A 20258-nucleotide genomic window follows, 5' to 3' on the forward strand; every position below is an offset into this window, starting at 1 on the left:
ATTTGCCTCCCTCCAAAAGAAGCATCGTCCCGATGCGCAACTTAGGTGCTCTACCAGGCGTATGAAGTGGTTCCGCCAACACGGTAACCGGGAGCTATATAATTAACTCGATAAATACGGTTTCTTACGGACGACGCGCACAACTTCGGGTAAATGCTTTTGGCGCTTATAGAACTACAGTGAGTGTCGGGAACAACTTCGTAGTTCACGTCGTTCAAGCGTCCCATGACGCTGTATGGGCCAAAGTACCGTCTTAGCAGTTTTTCAGACAGTCCACGTCGACGTATCGGAATCCAGACCCAGACCTTGTCGCCTGGTGCGTAGCTAATAAACTTGTGTCAGAGGTCGTACCATTGAGCATCTTGATGCTGTTGATGGCAGATGCGCACGCGCGCAAGCTGTCTGGCTTCCTCGGCGCGCTCAGTAAATTCTTCGCTGTCTACATGGACATCGACACACGCAGAACCCACGCAGGCTACCTTTTGAAATTATCTGCATGTAATAAAACTAACAAGCGAATTAATACAGTTGTCTAGTTTTATTAGATTTCCCTAGATGATTACACAGTATGTTGTAGGAGATGTTACAAAATAATAAAAATGGGTCGCGAAGGGGCACGTAGGGCCGGTATTATAAATATGACTCATAACAGATAGGTTAATCGAGTGCACACAGCTCATGCATTTCATACGTGCACTGTATACCATATATATAAATACATCAACTATATCCCGACATGCATGTTTGTCTATAGTGGTTATGTGCTCGGCTGCTGAACAGCAGGTCACGAGATCGAATCCCGGCCGCGGCGACTGCATTTTCGGTGGAGGCGAAAATGCTTGAGGTGGCCGAGTATACCTAAATGTATATACATTGGTGCACTTAAAAAAACCCACGTGTACTAGAAATTTTCAGAGCCCTCTATTACAGCGTCTTTCATAATCGTGTTGGGGTTGTGGACCCCTTAAATTATTATTATTATTATTATTATTATTATTATTATTATTATTATTATTATTATTATTATTATTATTATTATTATTATTATTATTATTATTATTATTATTATTATTATTATTATTATTATTTACTAGAACATAGTCACTTCAAATACCATTTGAACTTTACATAATCGACCCCGTCCATGCGCTTTGATCGTACTCGAGCACCACAGCAGAAGACTTATAGGCGACCATATATTGCAGTCACCCCAGTTGCTGCAATGTAATTATTTTCTCAAGCTGGAAGAAGTTCATGATGACACAATTCAATCTTATTATTTATTTATTTGTTTGTTTATTTGTTTATTTGTTTATTTATTTATTTATTGCTGATGATATCATTATCAAGACCCTGAAAGAACAATAAGAAGATATCTCGGCGCGAACACGATTCACGGCCTATCCCTGGGTTGCGGCAAGATGTTGAGGAACCAACAAACCACAAATTCAATATCGTACACATGGAGTGTTGCGCCAAGCGACGACGACAGAATAAAGCACACAACAGCTCCGCCCCCCTATAAGTGCTCCGCACTTAATATCCATGGTTTCTTGAGTCGAGATTCAAATAGCGGGAATTCCGAAATGCGGCACTTCTTTGCAGCTAGCATACGTGCTCCACAACTGACGTGTATATAAACGGTTCCCGCAGCCATGCATGAACATGAGCCCAAGCACGGCTGCATGTTAGCCCATTAAGACATGATCATGCATGAGGTCGCCATGCTCAGATGCAGCCATATAAGCGTGGCTGAATGTGAGCCCGTGCATATATACATGCAGCCGTGCATGGGATCAGATGCATATCCAAGCAGCTCCCAGAGTGCCTGTTGTATGAAAGTGAAGTTATAAGTAAATCATGTTACGTCGACAATACGTTGTACACCCCTTTTTTTTTTTCAAAACAGTTCGCTCCATTTTCGTTTTCCTAATCAATCTTATAGAACAGTACGTGTTATCGTTCCCGCTTAAGAAGAAAAAAAAGGACTTTAGAATGAATGGGTCAATAAACATTCGCCTATAAACCTTAAATGTTTTTCATGTATACTTCTTTTTGCCCTCTGAGTATCGCATGCACAAATAACAAGTGCAAGTTTCTGTTGCTTTTTTTTATTTCCACATCATGCATGAGTGAAACATCTTCCGTTTTTTGTTTTTGTTTTTTTGTGCAACGTTTGAGCCTAGCAAACAGCCTATAGAAACAGCATGGATAGCCCGCAGTTTGATCAGTTTGTCTCGAAAAAACACTTGCCATTTCGTGGTTTCAAAAAAAAAAATCACTATTTGGGAGGCTGACATTATATATGGGAGGGAAAAAATCCTGAAATTTTAGCTTAGTGAATCCTTCTATACTAAAGAAAAAAGAAAATTAGGGAGATTGGCGAAGTTTTTTTTTTTTACCAAGAAAAAAAAACTGTGACATATATGGGCGAGTTCGCCTTCTCTATACGCATATATACCTGTTTTGAATTTTGAAATATCGCTTCTGAACGGCAGTTGCATTTTGTTAACATTGCCCCTCTTCTACTTCCCCCCATTCAAAATAAACTTATTTTGTGTATATAAAGAATGGTTGCCGTTCTCGCTTGTTTGTGTCTGACTATTCTGAGCTTGTTCATGTAACCAAACAGTCGCAATGAATCTAAGCCACCTATTGCACGCTCATCTAACCACATGGGACATAAATTCGTTTGAAAATGCGATAACTAGGCACATGTATACCCCAGATAGCGCGCCTTGTACCCCCTTTCCATTCCTTTCATGGAAGTTGGAAGCCTATGGAAGTTGGATTGATGCGTATAACTTATGCACAAACAGATGGCGAAGACCTGCGGCATACGTATGTCAATCTACGTATGGGATGAAACATGTGGGCCTTTTATGCTCAGGGAAGCACGAACAGGCAGGCAGAACTGGCGCACATCTTCCACTGGAAACGCTTGTTTCGAATGCATCACGTTATATAGGAACATTTGCCGAGAAACAAAGGGGTGGGGAAAGAGTGGTCACGTTCTCGCCGAAACGAGAAAATAAACACCTCTGGTTCTCCGCAAACCAGTGCCGCGTTAGGGTCTGAACATGACGGACGAGCTGTGGTTATGGCAAGATTTCTGCTCCGCACAGAAGGGTGGGTGTGCACATCGCCAAGAGGGGACAACGCCAAGAGGGGCCCCCTTTATTCACGGGTGACGCAACGAGGTGGCGTTGTGCTCTCGGAGCAACGCTTGTGCGGCTCTGAAATGAAAGCAGCCGCTTCTTCGCGCATTGCCTCGTGGCGCCAAAGTGAGCGAGGAATGTCGAGCCTGTGTCAACGGCGTGATCAATCCGCAAGGTCTCTATTATTATCTCCGCCAGGGTCCCGACGATCGGAGCGTGTTGCACTGGGACGCCTCGAGGGGGGAACCGCGAATCACGGAGCGACGGAAAGGGCGCCTCTCTCGCCGCCATACCCACCCGCAAGTGGGCGGAGCCACCCACCCGAGGGGGCGAGGCTTCCGGTGCGGTGGGCGGGTTCATTAGTATTGTGGTTCTGCCGCGGGAAAAAAAAATCAAGATAGCGCCTTCGGAGCAGCAGCGATGGCGTGCTTGGGAAACAATTTGCGCAGAGAAAAGGAGAGGTGGAGAGAGGGCGCGCTAGAACAGGTAAGCCAGAGGGAAAAAAAAAGGAAAAAGAGAGAGAGAAACAGACGTGTGTTTGGAGGGCGGGGCATCGAGTGGTGGGCGTGACCGAGGGCGGTCGCGGCATGCGTAGCCGGCTTGCCGGGCACAGTGGCGGCCGAGCGCGGCTGCTGTACGTGCAGCGGCGTGTCTGGATGCGCGCGCCCATGGCGCTGGACTTGGAGAAGCAGCGGGCGCCGAGCCCCGGCCGCCCGGGCTCGCCGGCTTCCTCCGAGCGAAGGCTAAAGGTGACTGCGGACGGGGCGCCCCAGCAGCAACCGGCCGCCCAGCCGGCACCGGCATCAACGCCGCCTCTCAAGTTCTCCATCGAGCGGATCCTGTCGTCCGAGTTTGGGCCGACCGGCGGCCGCACTGTTACAACCACCGCCGCCGTTGCCAAGGGATCGCCGCAACCTCGCAAGGAAGACCGCACCATCAGTGAGCGTGCCACGACACCTCCGCAGCCGAACCAACAGGGTCTGCTGTGGCCCGCATGGGTCTACTGCACGCGATACTCGGACCGACCGTCTTCAGGTGAGCGGACGTTCTGAACTTTGCGGGGACGGGATACGCGTGAAGGCGCCGTTTTCCGGCAAAGTGCTGGACGCACATGGCGGAGAACACACGATTGTCAGCTTCTCGTCAGCTATTAAATTAGCTACAAGTCGTCTTCAGCAGACGGAGGTTACGTCTTCTTCGCCTGTGAGGAAGTGAAACTCGCCTGCACACCGTTTGCAGAGTGCGATATGATTTGGAAGACGCAGTAGTACATAATTCAGGTATGCGGTATCCATGGCAAATAGTGCAGGAGTGCACATTTCCATGGACGTGAGAGGACGAGACAGTGACATGTCCCATTTGTTCTAATTCGGAAGGTGTGACGCGGAATTGGAAGGTGCTATATATGTAATGAACACAGCTTACTGACCTCCACCTCCTCTGTAAACTGCGGGAAGTTCAAACCACTTAAACGATTACAAGCTTGGTGAGCGCCATGGCCTATATGGTCTGTGGCACATGTTTACATACGCGGGACCTGAACATGGGTGCTTGCTATTTGAACGAAACCAAAACAGTGGTGAAAATTTTTTCAGAATGTCAAATCGTAATAACATAGACAACGAAATTTCTCAAGTGTACTCTATGTTAAGTATAGCTTCACAACTAACAGGTCCATATATGAGGGCGGTTTTTCTTGCAGCTTGTGCATCAGAATTCCGTGAACCTGAACACAACCCGTAACAGACGTGCATTATACGCATTTGTTCTCTGTTGGATGCACTATAATATTTCGGCTATTTCTCAACAGAAGGCGTCGAAAGAGCAAAATCAATATATGGAATTATAAGCATCACAGAACACCAATATCAACGGTGAATCCATACACCGTCCACGCTTGCAGCTGTTGAAGTTCGAAACCTTGTATAACCTCTCAGGATGCCCAAGTCGACGTATCTAAAGCGTCTTATATATCGCAAACCAGTTTTGTCACACTGACGACATTCTCCGGATAAATAACCTGATGCCTTGATGCGTGCGTAACAACAGCAGAGAGCTTTCAAAGGCATTCGCTTATATATATATATATATATATATATATAGCTTGCACCACTCCGCAAGGGTATACACGCTATACCATGCAAGGACTGTTATGACCCTCAAGTGAGGGTTGACAGTATTATTAAATAAAAAAAATAAAGGCACACTTTTCGTGCGGACGAAAATGTTCCGTCGTCGGCGAAAATCCGACTAGACAGAAATTCCTGCCTTCCACGGAGCTTCGCGATAAAAACGTGCACGGCACCGACCACAACTGCTGGGAAAGAGTCTGGTCGGGACCACTCTCGCTAGCAATTTCCCTGAGCGGGCTTATCTTATCGCACGTACATGCAAGTCAGCCAGTTTGCCGCGGTAATCAGGCTTAAACGTGCTCCCGAGAAGATTGAGCTTGCATGGTCTGACCCAGCCACTGCAGGAAAGTATACTCTTCGCGGAACAAACCATCAACACGTGTCTCTAAAGCGTTGTGAATCGGACAGTGCGTCGTAAACTACCGCGATACACTGCAGCATACAGAAAAGAGAACAAACGACAGCGCTGACTTGAAATAATTTATTAGAATAATTTTCTTACACATCTATAGAAACAGGGTCAGCGACTTCATTGCCAAAAAGCACATGCAGGCTATACCACCACCTTGGAAGAATTGATCACGACAAGAATTGTGACTATTTATTGGATAACATTATAGACGCCGAAGAAACACATTGATCCCCTATATAACCTCCGATTCACTCCAGCTTCTCACGTAAGTTTGTCCTTATATGTGCTTACTATATATGTCCGCTATATGGAAGATTGGCTTACACAACCTTGACATTATGTAGGTACGCGTCCTGGTCCTTCAAGTGGGCTGTTCGTTTCATAATGCTACACCAACAAGCCGAAATTTTCAATATTGTAATTTACACATCGTGTCTGCGCCGATCTATTTGGTGTGTGCAAGCGCTTAGCACACCGCACATCAAGACAACACCTTCGACGAAGTGGATAAGTGGATGGTGCACTGCAAGTTCAGCTGTACTGATGTGTAAACGGTATAGTCAATTGTTTCAGTTTGTCACAATGAGGATTGTGCAATCATGAGGACCGCGAGAGTCAAATAAGGCTTTTCTTGACATCGAGTTGAGAAGACCACGTAAAATAGCAAATAAATAACGCCGTCTTGACTCACTGCACTCAATATCCACAATTTAAATTTTACAAACAACGCTTGCACCCTCTTGGCGAATTTCGTTTCAGATTGAGCACTGATCGATATCCTCATATAATTTTTTTTCGTTGTGTATAGAGCATATCACAAATCGCATGTGCGTTATAAGTGTACGACATCGCATTCCTGCAAGAAAATGCATCGCAAGCGCATGCGTATAGAGATTTTTCAAGAAAGCAAACGCAACCGACACAGCTGCAGCTGTTATTGTTTGGGGGAAAGATAGCTCGAATACAAAAGCACAACTTTTTCTATATATTTATTTATTTTTCAATGTATGGTGACGCACATTCGGACGCATATATAGCTCAAGACAACGTACTGTCGAAACGACAGCGGCCATAACATCACCTAAAAATTAAGGAAGATAAAAAATTATGCGAGGTATATAAGCAATATTAAGCGATTTATGACTTATGATGCTGCTTGTGATGCACGATTTATGACAGATGCTGCTCAGCGGCAACTGCATGGTTGCAATTTAGCCATGTTATTTAGGTACACAAAAGAGCTTGCAAGTACGCATTTGTGCTCAAATTTATGGAAGTTGGCAGTTAGATGATGCTATCAATTGATCCGGTGGTGATAGTTGATCTGATTGAAACTTGTTCCGTACACATGTACGATGTCACAGACGTATACGGCCAAGGGCTGGCACACAGGGCACGTTCAGCTGCCGAAATTTATCTCTGCAGTGCAGATATGTTGAAACAAACGAGGAAAAAATTCGTCAGCAAACATTCCCATGCATGTCATGGCACGACTGAGCGTCTACATAAATATATATCTGCTAGTTGTTTTTGCACTTGAACGATCAGCTGACAACCGCGCTTCTTGTTAGATGGCACATATGTACTGTGTATTATATGGCATATATAGCCTATATATGTATCGCTAACATGGCGCAGAGCTATATAGGGATAAGTTGGCAGATGTATGGGGTATCGAATATTTCGTCATACGTTAATGCGACATTACTAACTGCAAAAAAGAGTGAAATAATATAAGAAAAACTATAAACATACGACGTCACTAACGTGTAGTATACAAGCAAACATAAAGGAGATCAGCAATACCCCTAACGAATAATAACAAACAGGGCACGTATGCGTAATCGAAGTTCGTTTATATATATATAATACATGCACTACGATTTTATTGAAAAAACTCGTTACATTCCTCTGATAACTTATATATATATATATATATATATATATATATATATATATATATATATATATATAAGTCACCAGAAGAAGCGAACGAGCAAACGAAAAACGATGCTTTATTGACAACGTTACGGCCGGGGACCGGCCTTCGTCAGGGCACATATATATATATATATATATATATATATATATATATATATATATATATATATATATATATATATATATATATCCATGTTCGCGCTGTGTTGCAGCAGTCGTTCTCAACATGTATATTCAGAACGTACATAATGGTGCAAGGAGCAAGCTGCAGCGATACAAGGCGTGCACGCACTCATTCGTGCTTCACTCCAATTAATGGCCGTGAGAGTGCAAGTATATATACGACAAATTCAGCCGCGGCCATCATTGATACAATAACGTGTAGACATGTGTGTAGAGATTTGCTGCCCATCGTTATATCCCCGGCACAACTCATTTATCCTCCGCGACAAGCGCTATATAGCTATAAAGCGATGCTCAAACAGTATACATTTAATGAGGCAGCGTGTGTGTGTGTGTGTGTGTGCGTGTGTGTGTGCGTGTGTGTGCGTCCGTGCGTCCGTACGTGCGTAATCATAGCCGATGTGACGATGGTATACGTGCGTGTGTGAACGCGTTGATTGTATACACTGCATGCAGCGCTCGCCTTCATGTGTGTACACAAAGCGGCCTCTCTGATTTGCACACACTCGAAAAGAGTTTTTCCCGCGCGCCTTAAATCCATCTGCATGCCGGAGCTGACGTGCACAGCTATAGCTAGGCGACGGGGAAACGCAAACAGACTCGTCCTCCGGCGCGTATTTGACGACTGCCGTGTGAGTTAACACACACGGCCGAGCACCGGTTATGAATCGATTGAGTGGATTCGCCTACAGCAAACAGTGGCGCGGAGCGTTGCGTGCCAGCTTCTAAAGGGGCTGTAATTTCCCCCTTTTGCTTGCTTTTTATGGGCGCCTATAGAGAATGCACGTATAGAAACAAAGCGAGGCCGTTTTCTTATATAGCGAACAGACGTCGTGCATGCGTTCGACAGTTGTGTGCATCTGCTGCGCTCTTCGCGCGACAACAAATGAGCGAGCACGCGCATCAATATATGTATTTATATGAACACAACTGCAGTTATTATCGCTCATCAGTGATCGTAACGCGTAATTAAACGCTCTTCGCGGTGGCCCATTGTTTGCAGAGCTTGTTCTTTTGTTGCAGGAAGGATCGTGCACGCCAGAAATGCCGCGCTCGCATGCACGTAATTACAGTTGAAAAAAAAAGAAGTCTTATTACGATTTCTTTATTTAATTATCACATGTTGTGTTACATGCGTGTCGAAGTTATTTATTTCACTACTGGTAAATGGCCGCAAACGCTGCCCCTGCATATATATGTTGTGCGGGTTGGAATCAGAATAAAAAATAAAAAGCTGCTACAACATCATATGGTTATATATATATATATATATATATATATATATATATATATATATATATATATATATATATATATATATATATATATATATATATATATATATATATATATATATATATATATATATTGTTTACAGACAACGTCTATATATATATATATATATATATATATATATATATATATATATATATATATATATATATATATATATATATATATATATATATATATATATATATATAGACGTTGTCTGTAAACAATTCATCGCCAACGGACAAGTGGCTTGCCATTGTAATTGCATTGTCGAAGTCAGAAAGAGGACACTTTCAAGCATATGCATGCGCCTTATTTGACAACCAACTATGATACTGATGATCGTATAGAATTTAGCACTTATTCTCATATGCACATATCAATACGAAGCTGAAATAAGCATTTTGTCGTACTTACAAAGAAGTTGGTGTTGACCCGATCGACGAAAGTGTGGGAAACATTCAGATTCACTTGAAGTTTAGTGCAGCATCCAGCACCGAGTCGATATTGAACTTTTATCTCTCGCAAGCTTTAAAAAAATAACTGCCATTTCTAGATACGTATTGCGTGCTTAAACACCTGTTTTAAGACTGACGAGGAATAATAACATGTCTAGAAGTACATAAAGCAGTAAATACATTTACGGCAGTAATAACATTTACCTATATAGCTCAAACGAATTGAGTATAAGTACAAGAGAGTTGCAATTAATATTAGAAAGAAAGGATGTCTTCCTGTAAATAAAGTTATAAATTGTGAAATCACGAATATTTCATGCGACTTTATCCTGACATCAACAACAAACGCTCCACATGCATAAACGTAGAATGCATGCATGTATTAATGCATCGTCAACTTAAGGCACCAGAAATGTGGCAATGTTTCTTATCAGCGAGATCAACAAAAGTAATTTCGTATAAAGAAATCATCCGTATTTGCTCAAAAGCTTTATCACACAGAGGACAACACAATATTGATATAAACACACCTCCAATATACGTGTATCGCTGACATGAAATCTAAGTATAGACTTCATCGGGATATTGAATATGTATACATGCCTTTACTGTGTGACCACTGTGCACATAATGGCGAAATTGTCAGATACGGATAGTTCCAAATTTATTGCACGACGTACCACATTCCAACGTATATACAACATAAGGTACTAGAAGTTAGTTTGCTATTTCCTAATTCATTCTAAAAATATTCGCTATAAGGCGAAAACACATGTCGCGAATTACAAACGAAACAGCTGTATATGACCTATAGGCTATAGCATACATACGGTGTGATGGCATGATATTCTGTGTACATTTCAACAGCCCGAAAACTGTCATCAGGGAACGAGTATGTGCTACGGAAGTTGCTCAAACAGCACTAATCACTGCTCTACGGTGTTGTCTGTAATACGCCTGATGGGTGATACGACGAACACACACAGAGAGAGAGAGAGAGAGAGAGAAAGAGAGAGACGGAAGGGAAGCAGGAGCTTCGCACAACTGCATGCAAGCTGCTCGCATTTTTTTTTTGCATTAAGCTTCAACGAATAGTTATTCACCGCATGCAAAGGCTAATTGCTGCGACTTACCACCGAAAATCTCATCACACACGAAGCAGATTAAGTAGTTATCCACTCGCTGTATATCACATGTGACAGTGCACTCCTGATCACGGCAATTATCCGACCGTGTTCTACCCTGTATACGGATATTCTGCGCCAACTGCATATTTTGTCGGCAAGCACATGTCGTTTTTGTGATTTACAGTCTGCATATGCAACAGTGGTTGTGGTTAAGCACAGGAAGCAAGGGAGAATTAAGTGACGAAATGACAGAGCTCATATATATATATATATATATATATATATATATATATATATATATATATATATATATATATATATATATATATATATATATATATATATATATATATATATATATATATATATATATATATATATATATATATATATAACATTTATAATCATTTATATTACGATTGGGTCTAATAACTTCCCCTATATACATTCCTTGGCATTATTGTCTGTTAGATCTCATTAATATTGTGTCACACACGGAAAAACGAGCCCTTAGGTATACACTTTTTTTCCTTATTCCTTAACAAGAATTTTGTACTGCCAGACTTGGTGCCGTTACATTGTATGCGAGGGATTATATTGGTCAGCTGCCAGCTCGTAATAAGTTCACGTGCTACGTGACGCCAAACAGGCTAATAAAAGTGTGTGCCACACTCGCCACCATGGATACAGGTGGCGCTCACTGACTCTCCCACGTTTCAATTCACATATAAACCCCATTAAGTGGCTGGGGGGATAGCCGCCGTGGTAACTCGGTGGTAGAGCATCGAACGCGTTAATTGAAGGTCACTAGTTCGGTTCCTGCTCACGGCAAGTTATCTTTTCACCCACTTGTCTTTCTTTACATTTACATTTACATTAGAATTGGGTCTAATAACTTTCCCTATAAATTGCTTGGCATTTTTGTCTTGTTCGATCGCCCTTAGGTATACACTTTATATATATATATATATATATATATATATATATATATATATGAAGGTACATGCGCTTTCACCAAACGTCGGCACAATAAACAGTTGTTATGTGAAAGCGCATCTACTTTCATATTTATAACCTTGCGGCAACCGAAGTTATTCTTCTATATATATATATATATATATATATATATATATATATATATATATATATATATATATATATATATATATATATATATATATATATATATATATATATATATATGTGTGTGTGTGTGTGTGTGTGTGTGTGTGTGTGTGTGTGTTTCTTTCAGCATAACTCACACTCAATGTTTTCTATAAAAAGACATGACAGCGGTAAACGCACCCAAGGGCGCGCAAAGGCTGTTTCAGCAGTATTTTTCGGACCACGAGAACTGCACACGACTGCGCAACACATGTCATGCAGTCGCCCACGCCATCATGCTGAAACTAGTCGAGCGCTTCTTTTCTTGCGATTGGAGAAAACCCACGGATTTGACAAAGAGCGTATATCTACGCTCTTTGTCACTATATAGTCAATATATGTCACTATATACTCTATATAGTATACTCTATGGTGTATTCGCGACTCCTGCAATTCATACAGCAATATATAGGGAAGCTGCGTACAGAGGTCCAAACAGTGCCAGCGCCAGTCGTATATGGTAGGAGCAAGGTAGGAAGGTGCCACCCGTGAAGAAAAGAAAACGAACGGCCAAGCAGATTTCTTCTTTCCAGGTTAGGCACCAGTGTTAAATTGTTAACTCGAGCCTAATAAATGACCATTGTATCCAGTGACTACATGTCGCTGCGGTGCCCGAAGTATGTAAACGAATTTCGCAGAGACGCGGTGCGCCATGTGCATCACATACACGACGCGACCACTTCAAGAACGCCGCTCGCGTTCGCGGGACCACTGGTGCCGACTAAAATAAGATGCTCCGCGTCAACAATCCGCTCCTTTTCTACAAAGCAGCGCGAACTCCAATCACACTGCAGAAAACTCAATATTAGAGAGTTTTAGTACTGCGTACGCTGCGTACGTGGCGGCGTTGCGTACGTAAGGATGCCACGTTCTGCATAGTGCGCATGCGCAGACAGCGACTCGCACGTATCGCGTTACGTACGCAGCCGCTACGTTCGCACGCATGCGATCCGTGCGTGCGTACGTATGAGGTGATCGCGCCGCTCTCGAACAAGTTCGCGACAGCGCGAGACTTCGTTTTGCAAAATGGCGGCATCCAAGGCAAGCACCGACCGGCTCTGTGGCTTAAAATATGGTCACAATCTGGCTATAACACTTGGATTGGCTCACATTGGCTGTCAACAACACGTGCTTCGATTTTGATCTACCAGATGATGCAACACGCTTCACGCTCGTTACGTACGCGGGTACTACGGCGTACTAAAAGCCGATTAGTGGCAAACGACGCCACGTAACGCAAGGCGCTTGCGTGATGCATACGTAGCACCATTCCGCAGTACTAAAACTCTCTATTTTTGTTAGCGACAGCGGACGCGGCGACATCTGTGAATCCGCCACGCTGCAACTCCGCAGCGCCCTCTCGTGTTCATTTGAGTTGCGAATACGTCGAAATACGCCATGTTACACAGACGAGGCGATTGTATATGACCAATCGTTACACAACGTTGATACACGTGATCAGTGGACCTCTGTTTTCGATATTGTTTTCACTTGCACTTGGAGAACTGCAGCGCAGTTGACTGCAAGCGCCACGAGGGCAGTACAGGTTTCAATGGCTGCGGCATATATGTTGGTGAACTCACTTATCAATCAGTCAAATCACTCAGACTAAGATCGAGCCTCGAGTCTGACTCTGAGCGCGAGTACACGGGCGGATAATATTGTGGTGAGCTCGAGTCCGAGTCGGTCAGGCCGAAGAAGTTTTTGTGTGAGTCCGAGTGAGTCCGGTTTGAGAAAATTTTGGCAAGTCTGAGTGAGTCCCACATTGATTTTTTCGACCTATATGCGGTCTGTGAAGAGCCGTGTTTCTTAATTTTTGTAGCTCTGCACGCACTCCTGCTTCACTACAGCAACCGTTCACTCAGTTGCCCCTTGCACTTATACAATTCTAATGACTTTGGCACTCTTCAGATCTTCAGTGCCATGGGTTTCATTGTCCCGTGGATAACAATAACACACGTCTTTAAACGGCTATATGAAACCTTTAGCATACCTAACATCGAGATTAATAGCGTGTACGGTGAGTAAATGTATACAGTTAACAATATATTTGCACAGATTCTGACGATTTGCTGGGCAGAAACATCTGATACGAAAATAGCACGACGGAGTTGAGAAAATATACGCATTACGATTCTCTCGGCATCTTTTTAACCATTTACATGTACTATAGGTGGTGAGCAAGAAATTGGCGTTTATTTTTACCGCGGCACGCTCTTATACCCATTAAACGTGAAGGTGTTACCTATGTGACATGAAAACGCCCATTACACACCTGTAACGATGCAAAAAAAAATATTGCGCAGTTAACGCTGTTCGGAGGCCACAGAACGTCGAAACAAGCACTTCTATAGGCACATGTGCAAGCTTTACACAATTGACACGATAACATACATGCGCAGGTGCGCAGGAAACAATTTTCTTAGTCGTCAGAAAAACTGATGTCCTGTATAACGTGCTGCTCCTTAATTATTTTTCGGTCCAAATTAGGCACGCTTTTAACAGAAAATATTCTCATTTTGGAAGTTCGTCCAGGTGCATTTCCGATGGAGGCGGAAATGTTGTAGGCCCGTGTGCTCAGATTTGGGTGCACGTTAAAGAACCCCAGGTGGTCTAAATTTCCGGAGCCCTCCACTACGGCGTCTCTCATAATCATATAGTGGTTTTGGGACGTTAAACCCCACAAATCAATCAATCAAGTTCGTCCAGGTCACAGGTCACATTAATGAATTTAGAGGATGTCCGAAAATTGTGATTATATAGCTGATATAAATTGTTATCTTCCATAATATAGTCCTTTGATATATGTTTATGCTATAGCACACACACACACACACACACACACACACACACACATACACACACATATATATATATATATATATATATATATATATATATATATATATATATATAACTCATCCTTTGCCGAAGGGAGTATACCTCCCGAAAATGTCTGGAAATAAATATATGTATCATTGTTGACGACGCTTTCGTTGTGTTATAACACATATATGTATATATATATATTGCCCACATCCATATTCTCAGTTGCCAGCTATATAGATCCTTTAAGAACTACATATAGCCCATTGCAGAACATAGAACTACGGCTGTTGGGACACAAAGAAAAGGGCGTGACAATGATACAAGTTTTTAAGTATATCCTTGCGGATTATTTTTTTGCGTTATTTGGGCTGGGAAATATAATCGAGTCTCCTAACAGCCATAACAGTCTTCTTCACTTCGGTTAACGCCAATATAAGCAGAGTGTTCGTGGCGTTCTATGCCAGCTGGAGCGCGCTCAGATATATCCATCCGGTCCGATTGCGCAATTTTTCTCTTTCTCACCCGTTTTTTTTTTCTTCGCTCATGTCATGCATCAGCACACGTATAACTCATAGAAATAGGGCCACATTCTCGATTCTCCCATTTCGCGCTTGAATGGTTCGATCGAGCAAGCTTGAATAAGAATGCTTCGCCTATAAATACCTCGACTATAAGTCACTGCGTATTCCAGGTTATATATATGGTTATACTGTCACAAGTGTAGTTATTATGCCTTTCATTTCACGCGTGTGTGTGTAGTTGTGTCGTTGTATATCTGAAGCCTAATGATTTTCGTGAATAGCCAAAATAAACAGGCCGCGATAGCGACGCTGTGAAAAAATTGCATAAACTTTTTTTTTTTGCTTTTTTCCTGCGTTTAACGAAAACTTTCTTTACTCGAATGGACCAAGCCGTCTGTCGCTTCCGTGTACATGTGGTTGTCCATGCTGACACAGTAAAGTTGAATATTAGACATGAAAGCTGCAGATATATGCACAGCAACACATTGCGTTGTAGATAAATATGTATATAAACACGCAGAACACTTGTTCTGCCCTTAGCTAATAAGTTTTCGATATATTGCTTTCTGGTTTCAACCACCACAAAGGCCAGTATGACGTTGCGACTTGAATATCGGATATGTTCGTTGGAATCATCTCATTTGTAGCGTCACTGGGGCATTACAGAAGGAGAGGGAATATACAAAGCAGTTTGAACGAGCCATAGAAGTTCCACAATAAAGAACGTATTGCAACACACACACAGGCTTCAAGCGCTGTACCGATATGACGCGATGAATTAGGTTCGGTTAGGTTATATATACAGCGAAACAGTGATAAACCGAAATATGTATACAAGCTTTGCAATGCCAGCAGAAAAAAAAAATAAAGGAAAGAAATGGCAAAAATCGCTGCCCTTGCACCCCATGACCACTGAACCATGGGAATGGCGGCTTATCACTGGGTTTATCGGGCTTGAGCGTCCATTTGGTTTGTGAATTAAGGCGGACGACCAACGAACATGTGTGGCATGCGACACAGAGGCGACACTGAATTTTCACGAAAGGTCCTTTTGAATGCACCGTATACGCTCCTTCAAACTTTTCCATTTCACCACAGCGTGAGTTGTTTGTTTTTGGCTCTGTATGCGTCGTCTTTTCTGGCTTGCTGCATACGCTTGGTGTTTCGTGAGCGATCGATTGATTGATGTGTGAGGTTCAACGTCCCAAAACCACCATATGATTATGAGAGACGCCGCCGTTATGAGAGGGCTCCGGAAATTCAGACCACCTGGGGTTCTTTAACGTGCACCCAAATCTGAGCACACGGGCCTACAACATTTCCGCCTCCATCGGAAATGCAGCCGCCGGGATTCGATCCCGCGACCTGCGGGTCAGCAGCCGAGTACCTTAGAGACCACCGTGATGGGGCCGTGAGCGATCTAGAGGTGCCATTCGAGCAGCCCGCGTATCCTTGCCACATTCTCCGTTTTGCGACACCTACCAGTGCTGAGCAGCGGGGTCTGTCCAGTTTTGAGGCCCGTACATTTTCGACCGGGCACAAACAACTGGTTCCTTTTCAGTGGAGCAGTGACGGTGGCGCTTGTCCAATTTTCGTAGCACGTATACCTGCGCGATAATAATGGTTTTCTGCCTTCGGACATCCGATATGAAGCTAGCGTCGGGTATACTTTTGTATACCCTGGACGTCAGCGGGGTGATGCAAAAGGGGCCTACGCACTAGCTCTTGCCCTCTCCCAACGTGATGCAGTGTGGGTTCGCACCCCCAAGAAAAAAAAAAATCCTGCTGATGTCCATTGCTGTATTGTAACCGGGAGGTGTCTATGGGAACAAATACACGCGACATCGCCTCCGTTTGCAATATATACAGCACACCCTACCACGGCACGTGACCGGGAGATTTCTCTGCTCATCTCACACACTATTAATCGTTTAATTGACACCGCCCGACTTTATACGCCACGAAAAGCCTGTCGCGGGGGGAAAAATACCTTAGACGCGCAGTTCCGGACGTGGCTTATCGCGATGTATACGTTCGAGCCGAAGGCGTCTAATCTCCCTCTGTCGCACCTCCTCACATTAACAGGGGACCCCTCCCAGAGCAAATTTTCACTTGCGCCTTTGCCATATATACACCGCATGCATGGGCTTCTGCTTCTCACGATCATCGGTCCATCGCTCCCCAGCGGCGAATTAATAACGGCTGCGTGCGCTATATAGCCCCGCTTTGTTCATGCGCACTGGCTGGCACCAGCGGGCTCCGAACAACACACGCTGCGCGACAGCGATTACACAGCCCACTTTCGCAGTCACCCCCCACAGGCGGCGCGACCAGAGGGGTGATGGGGAGCTATATGGGATGCCATATATGGGCGCCCCCACCGAAACGACACAGGAGCACCCTATGGCTCCCGAAGAGGGGAAGGGGGGGGGGGCGTGAGAGCTAGACCACCTCTCGGCGTGCGCACCCCCTTTAAGACGATGTTGTCGTTCTGCGGTCCCCGCCGCGGCGCGGCGCAGTCGGCGGTGGGTGACTTCCCTTTTTGTGTCCGCTCGCGCATTGACTGCTGCAGCGGGAGGCGCACGCACACAACAGCCGCGGCGCCGTTTTAGCGGCCACTTGTGGTTAACGCCGCGGGACACAGCATGCCATCCCTCCTATTTTTCCTCCGAAATCCCGGGCAGTCGAGCTGAAGCAGCAAAAAGAGCGGAAGCACGCGGGAACACGGGGCGCCCGGAATCGGCTAATCTCGCCTCCTGGGAAGTGTCCGAGCCGCTTAGTGGTCACGTCCCGCAACAAGCCGCGCTAACGGCCTGTTTACGACCGACGAAGGGGGGGATATAAACAGCCGCCACTTGTATACGAAGGCTGCTGGCGTTGTCAACAGTTCCTGAGCTCGGGGAGTCTGCTTTTTCTATAGCTGGGACACTCTTGATGCAGAGACGAGATGCGCACTTGAAATTGCCTTACAGCAGCGCAGAGGCCACTTCGCTTGCGCCTACATCCCGTTTTGGCATGCCGCGTAACAAAATTTGATAAGTGGATGCGTATGAAACAGTCAAAACAACCCCCTTGTTCTGCCTGATATTAACCACCAGTTTTACGCGAGTCTTTCCATGAAGTAAATGGGTGCCATTACGGACGAATCGATTGCACGAATGTCGTCGCATGATTCACATAAAAACAGTGCCAAAAACTGAAAACAACAAAAGTATATATACGGCATGAGTCATATATAGACTGAACAATACCTGATGTTGTGGTATACTGCAGGGCGGTATACGCTTTAGAAGCATCGTTATTTCGCGAGGGATGAGCTCAAACACGTTATGACGTCATACGTGACGTTTCTACACGGTTCACGTGACCCCGACTTGTCGAGACGTAAATAGACTCTCGCGTTTACACGCGTCACTTTTGCTTCCTATCGGCATATACATATATACGATATGCATTACTGTAATCATCCATGACTGGTTTTTTTGTTTCTATATCGTACTTCTTGTGTTACTATTAAGTCTTCTCGATGTTGCGATTACTCACGAGAACGCAAGATAGTTACGTCGTGTATGGGGCATATCAGTTTGTAGTCATACAAAAAAAACACATTTAAATATCAAGAGCTCGCGCTCACAGCTTGCTCTTTTGATAACGTTTCAGTCCTGATTGATTGGTATGTGCGGTTTAACGTCCCAAAACCACCATATGATTATGAGAGACGCCGTAGTGGAGGGCTCCGGAAATTTTGACCACCTGGGGTTCTTTAACGTGCGCCCAAATCATAACGTTTCAATCCTGGCTATACGAACGTTCAAATGCCACTTTCGTACGCAGGGGGAGCCGTGCGTGGGATCAGCCATGCGTGTCTTGCAAGACGAAAGCAAACGCGCTCCTTTCTACCATCTTGTTCAGCGGGGTTATACTTAGAATACCAGACTTTTCAGTGGGTCGTCGCAAGGCTGAAAACATGAGCGGCTCCATTGAAGTGCAAAGCATCACGACGTTTTTTAGCTCTCCGTAATTGTAACAACCACAGATAAAGCCCCTATAACGTGTCTCGTAAAAATTTAAGTCCTGCGAAGAACAGCGTTGTTATTCCGTTCTCTGACAATCCCTCTGATGATATATATCCCACATACAGCCTACAGGACAGCCCCCAAACACAGGCTAACTATGCACCAAGTATGCCTCTCCCAATTCCATTATCTCTTGCTTTTTTTCTCGCGAATCAGCGAAAGCCTTTGCCGTTTTACAGTGACGAACGAGACCTCCATGGAGCATCATTGAATATGTCGCTTCGCTTGGCTGGTGCCGCGACTATATGCAACAGCAGCTGAAAGCCCTCACCGGTATATATCTATGTTACGCGGCTACATATAGCACGCAATTGCACTGCACTGCGCTTTTCCATAAGCTACCATATATCTGGCTCTGTATCGACAGTATAGGCTTTTAGATTGGGTTCCTCGAGATCAGCGTATAAGCCGTCGATGGAATATATACTTTTGGAAACATTTTAGCGTCGTTTATTGTCGCGACTCGACTTGATTTGTTTTGATCTACCAATTTTGTATTCTGCTTCTCAACGTACCTGCATGCATGGCAGACCAACTAAGGATATTAAATTTTTAAAGCTGCGTGTACGTTGCCTAGCCATTGCTATATAGAGACGAGCGTTGTCAAACAGATAACCGGCCGTTTGATCACATATAAAATTGAAAGCTAAAGCTATAGTTCCAGCAGGACTTATATTCAGAACAGTATGGTCTGTATACTTTTGAATTACGTACAGCGCCTTTTTTTAATAAAAATACGATATCATTCAACCACTGAGATATCAAATCAGACGTTGGAAAATGTTACAATTGTATTTGCACACAACATCTCTTTCTTTGTTCGTCTTTTCTTTTTTCGCAAGTAAATGTAGCTCTGGTAGCTTCAACTTTATCAAAGAATAATTCAAGGCTAACAACGTAAAAAAAGGGAAAAAAGGAACAAAAAAGAAGCGAAGAAAGGGTAAGGAGAACGGTACGCAGAACGAGTCTGAAGGCTTGAGAA

General features: G+C 43.8%; 1 protein-coding gene across 1 annotated transcript in view; it reads left to right on the plus strand.

Annotated features, from left to right (window-relative positions):
- Positions 1–3783: 3783 nt before the first annotated feature.
- LOC119171786 (homeobox protein engrailed-1-B) overlaps positions 3784–20258 on the plus strand; it is an 84484-nt gene continuing 68009 nt past the window's right edge. The window contains exon 1 of the mRNA XM_037422623.2: positions 3784–4193. Within this exon, the coding sequence (XP_037278520.2) occupies positions 3815–4193 (379 nt within the window). The 5' untranslated portion in view covers positions 3784–3814. The remainder of the gene's footprint in view (positions 4194–20258) is intronic.

The sequence above is a fragment of the Rhipicephalus microplus genome, chromosome 4 (genome assembly GCF_043290135.1).
Source record: "Rhipicephalus microplus isolate Deutch F79 chromosome 4, USDA_Rmic, whole genome shotgun sequence".
Taxonomy (NCBI): Eukaryota; Metazoa; Arthropoda; class Arachnida; order Ixodida; family Ixodidae; genus Rhipicephalus; species Rhipicephalus microplus.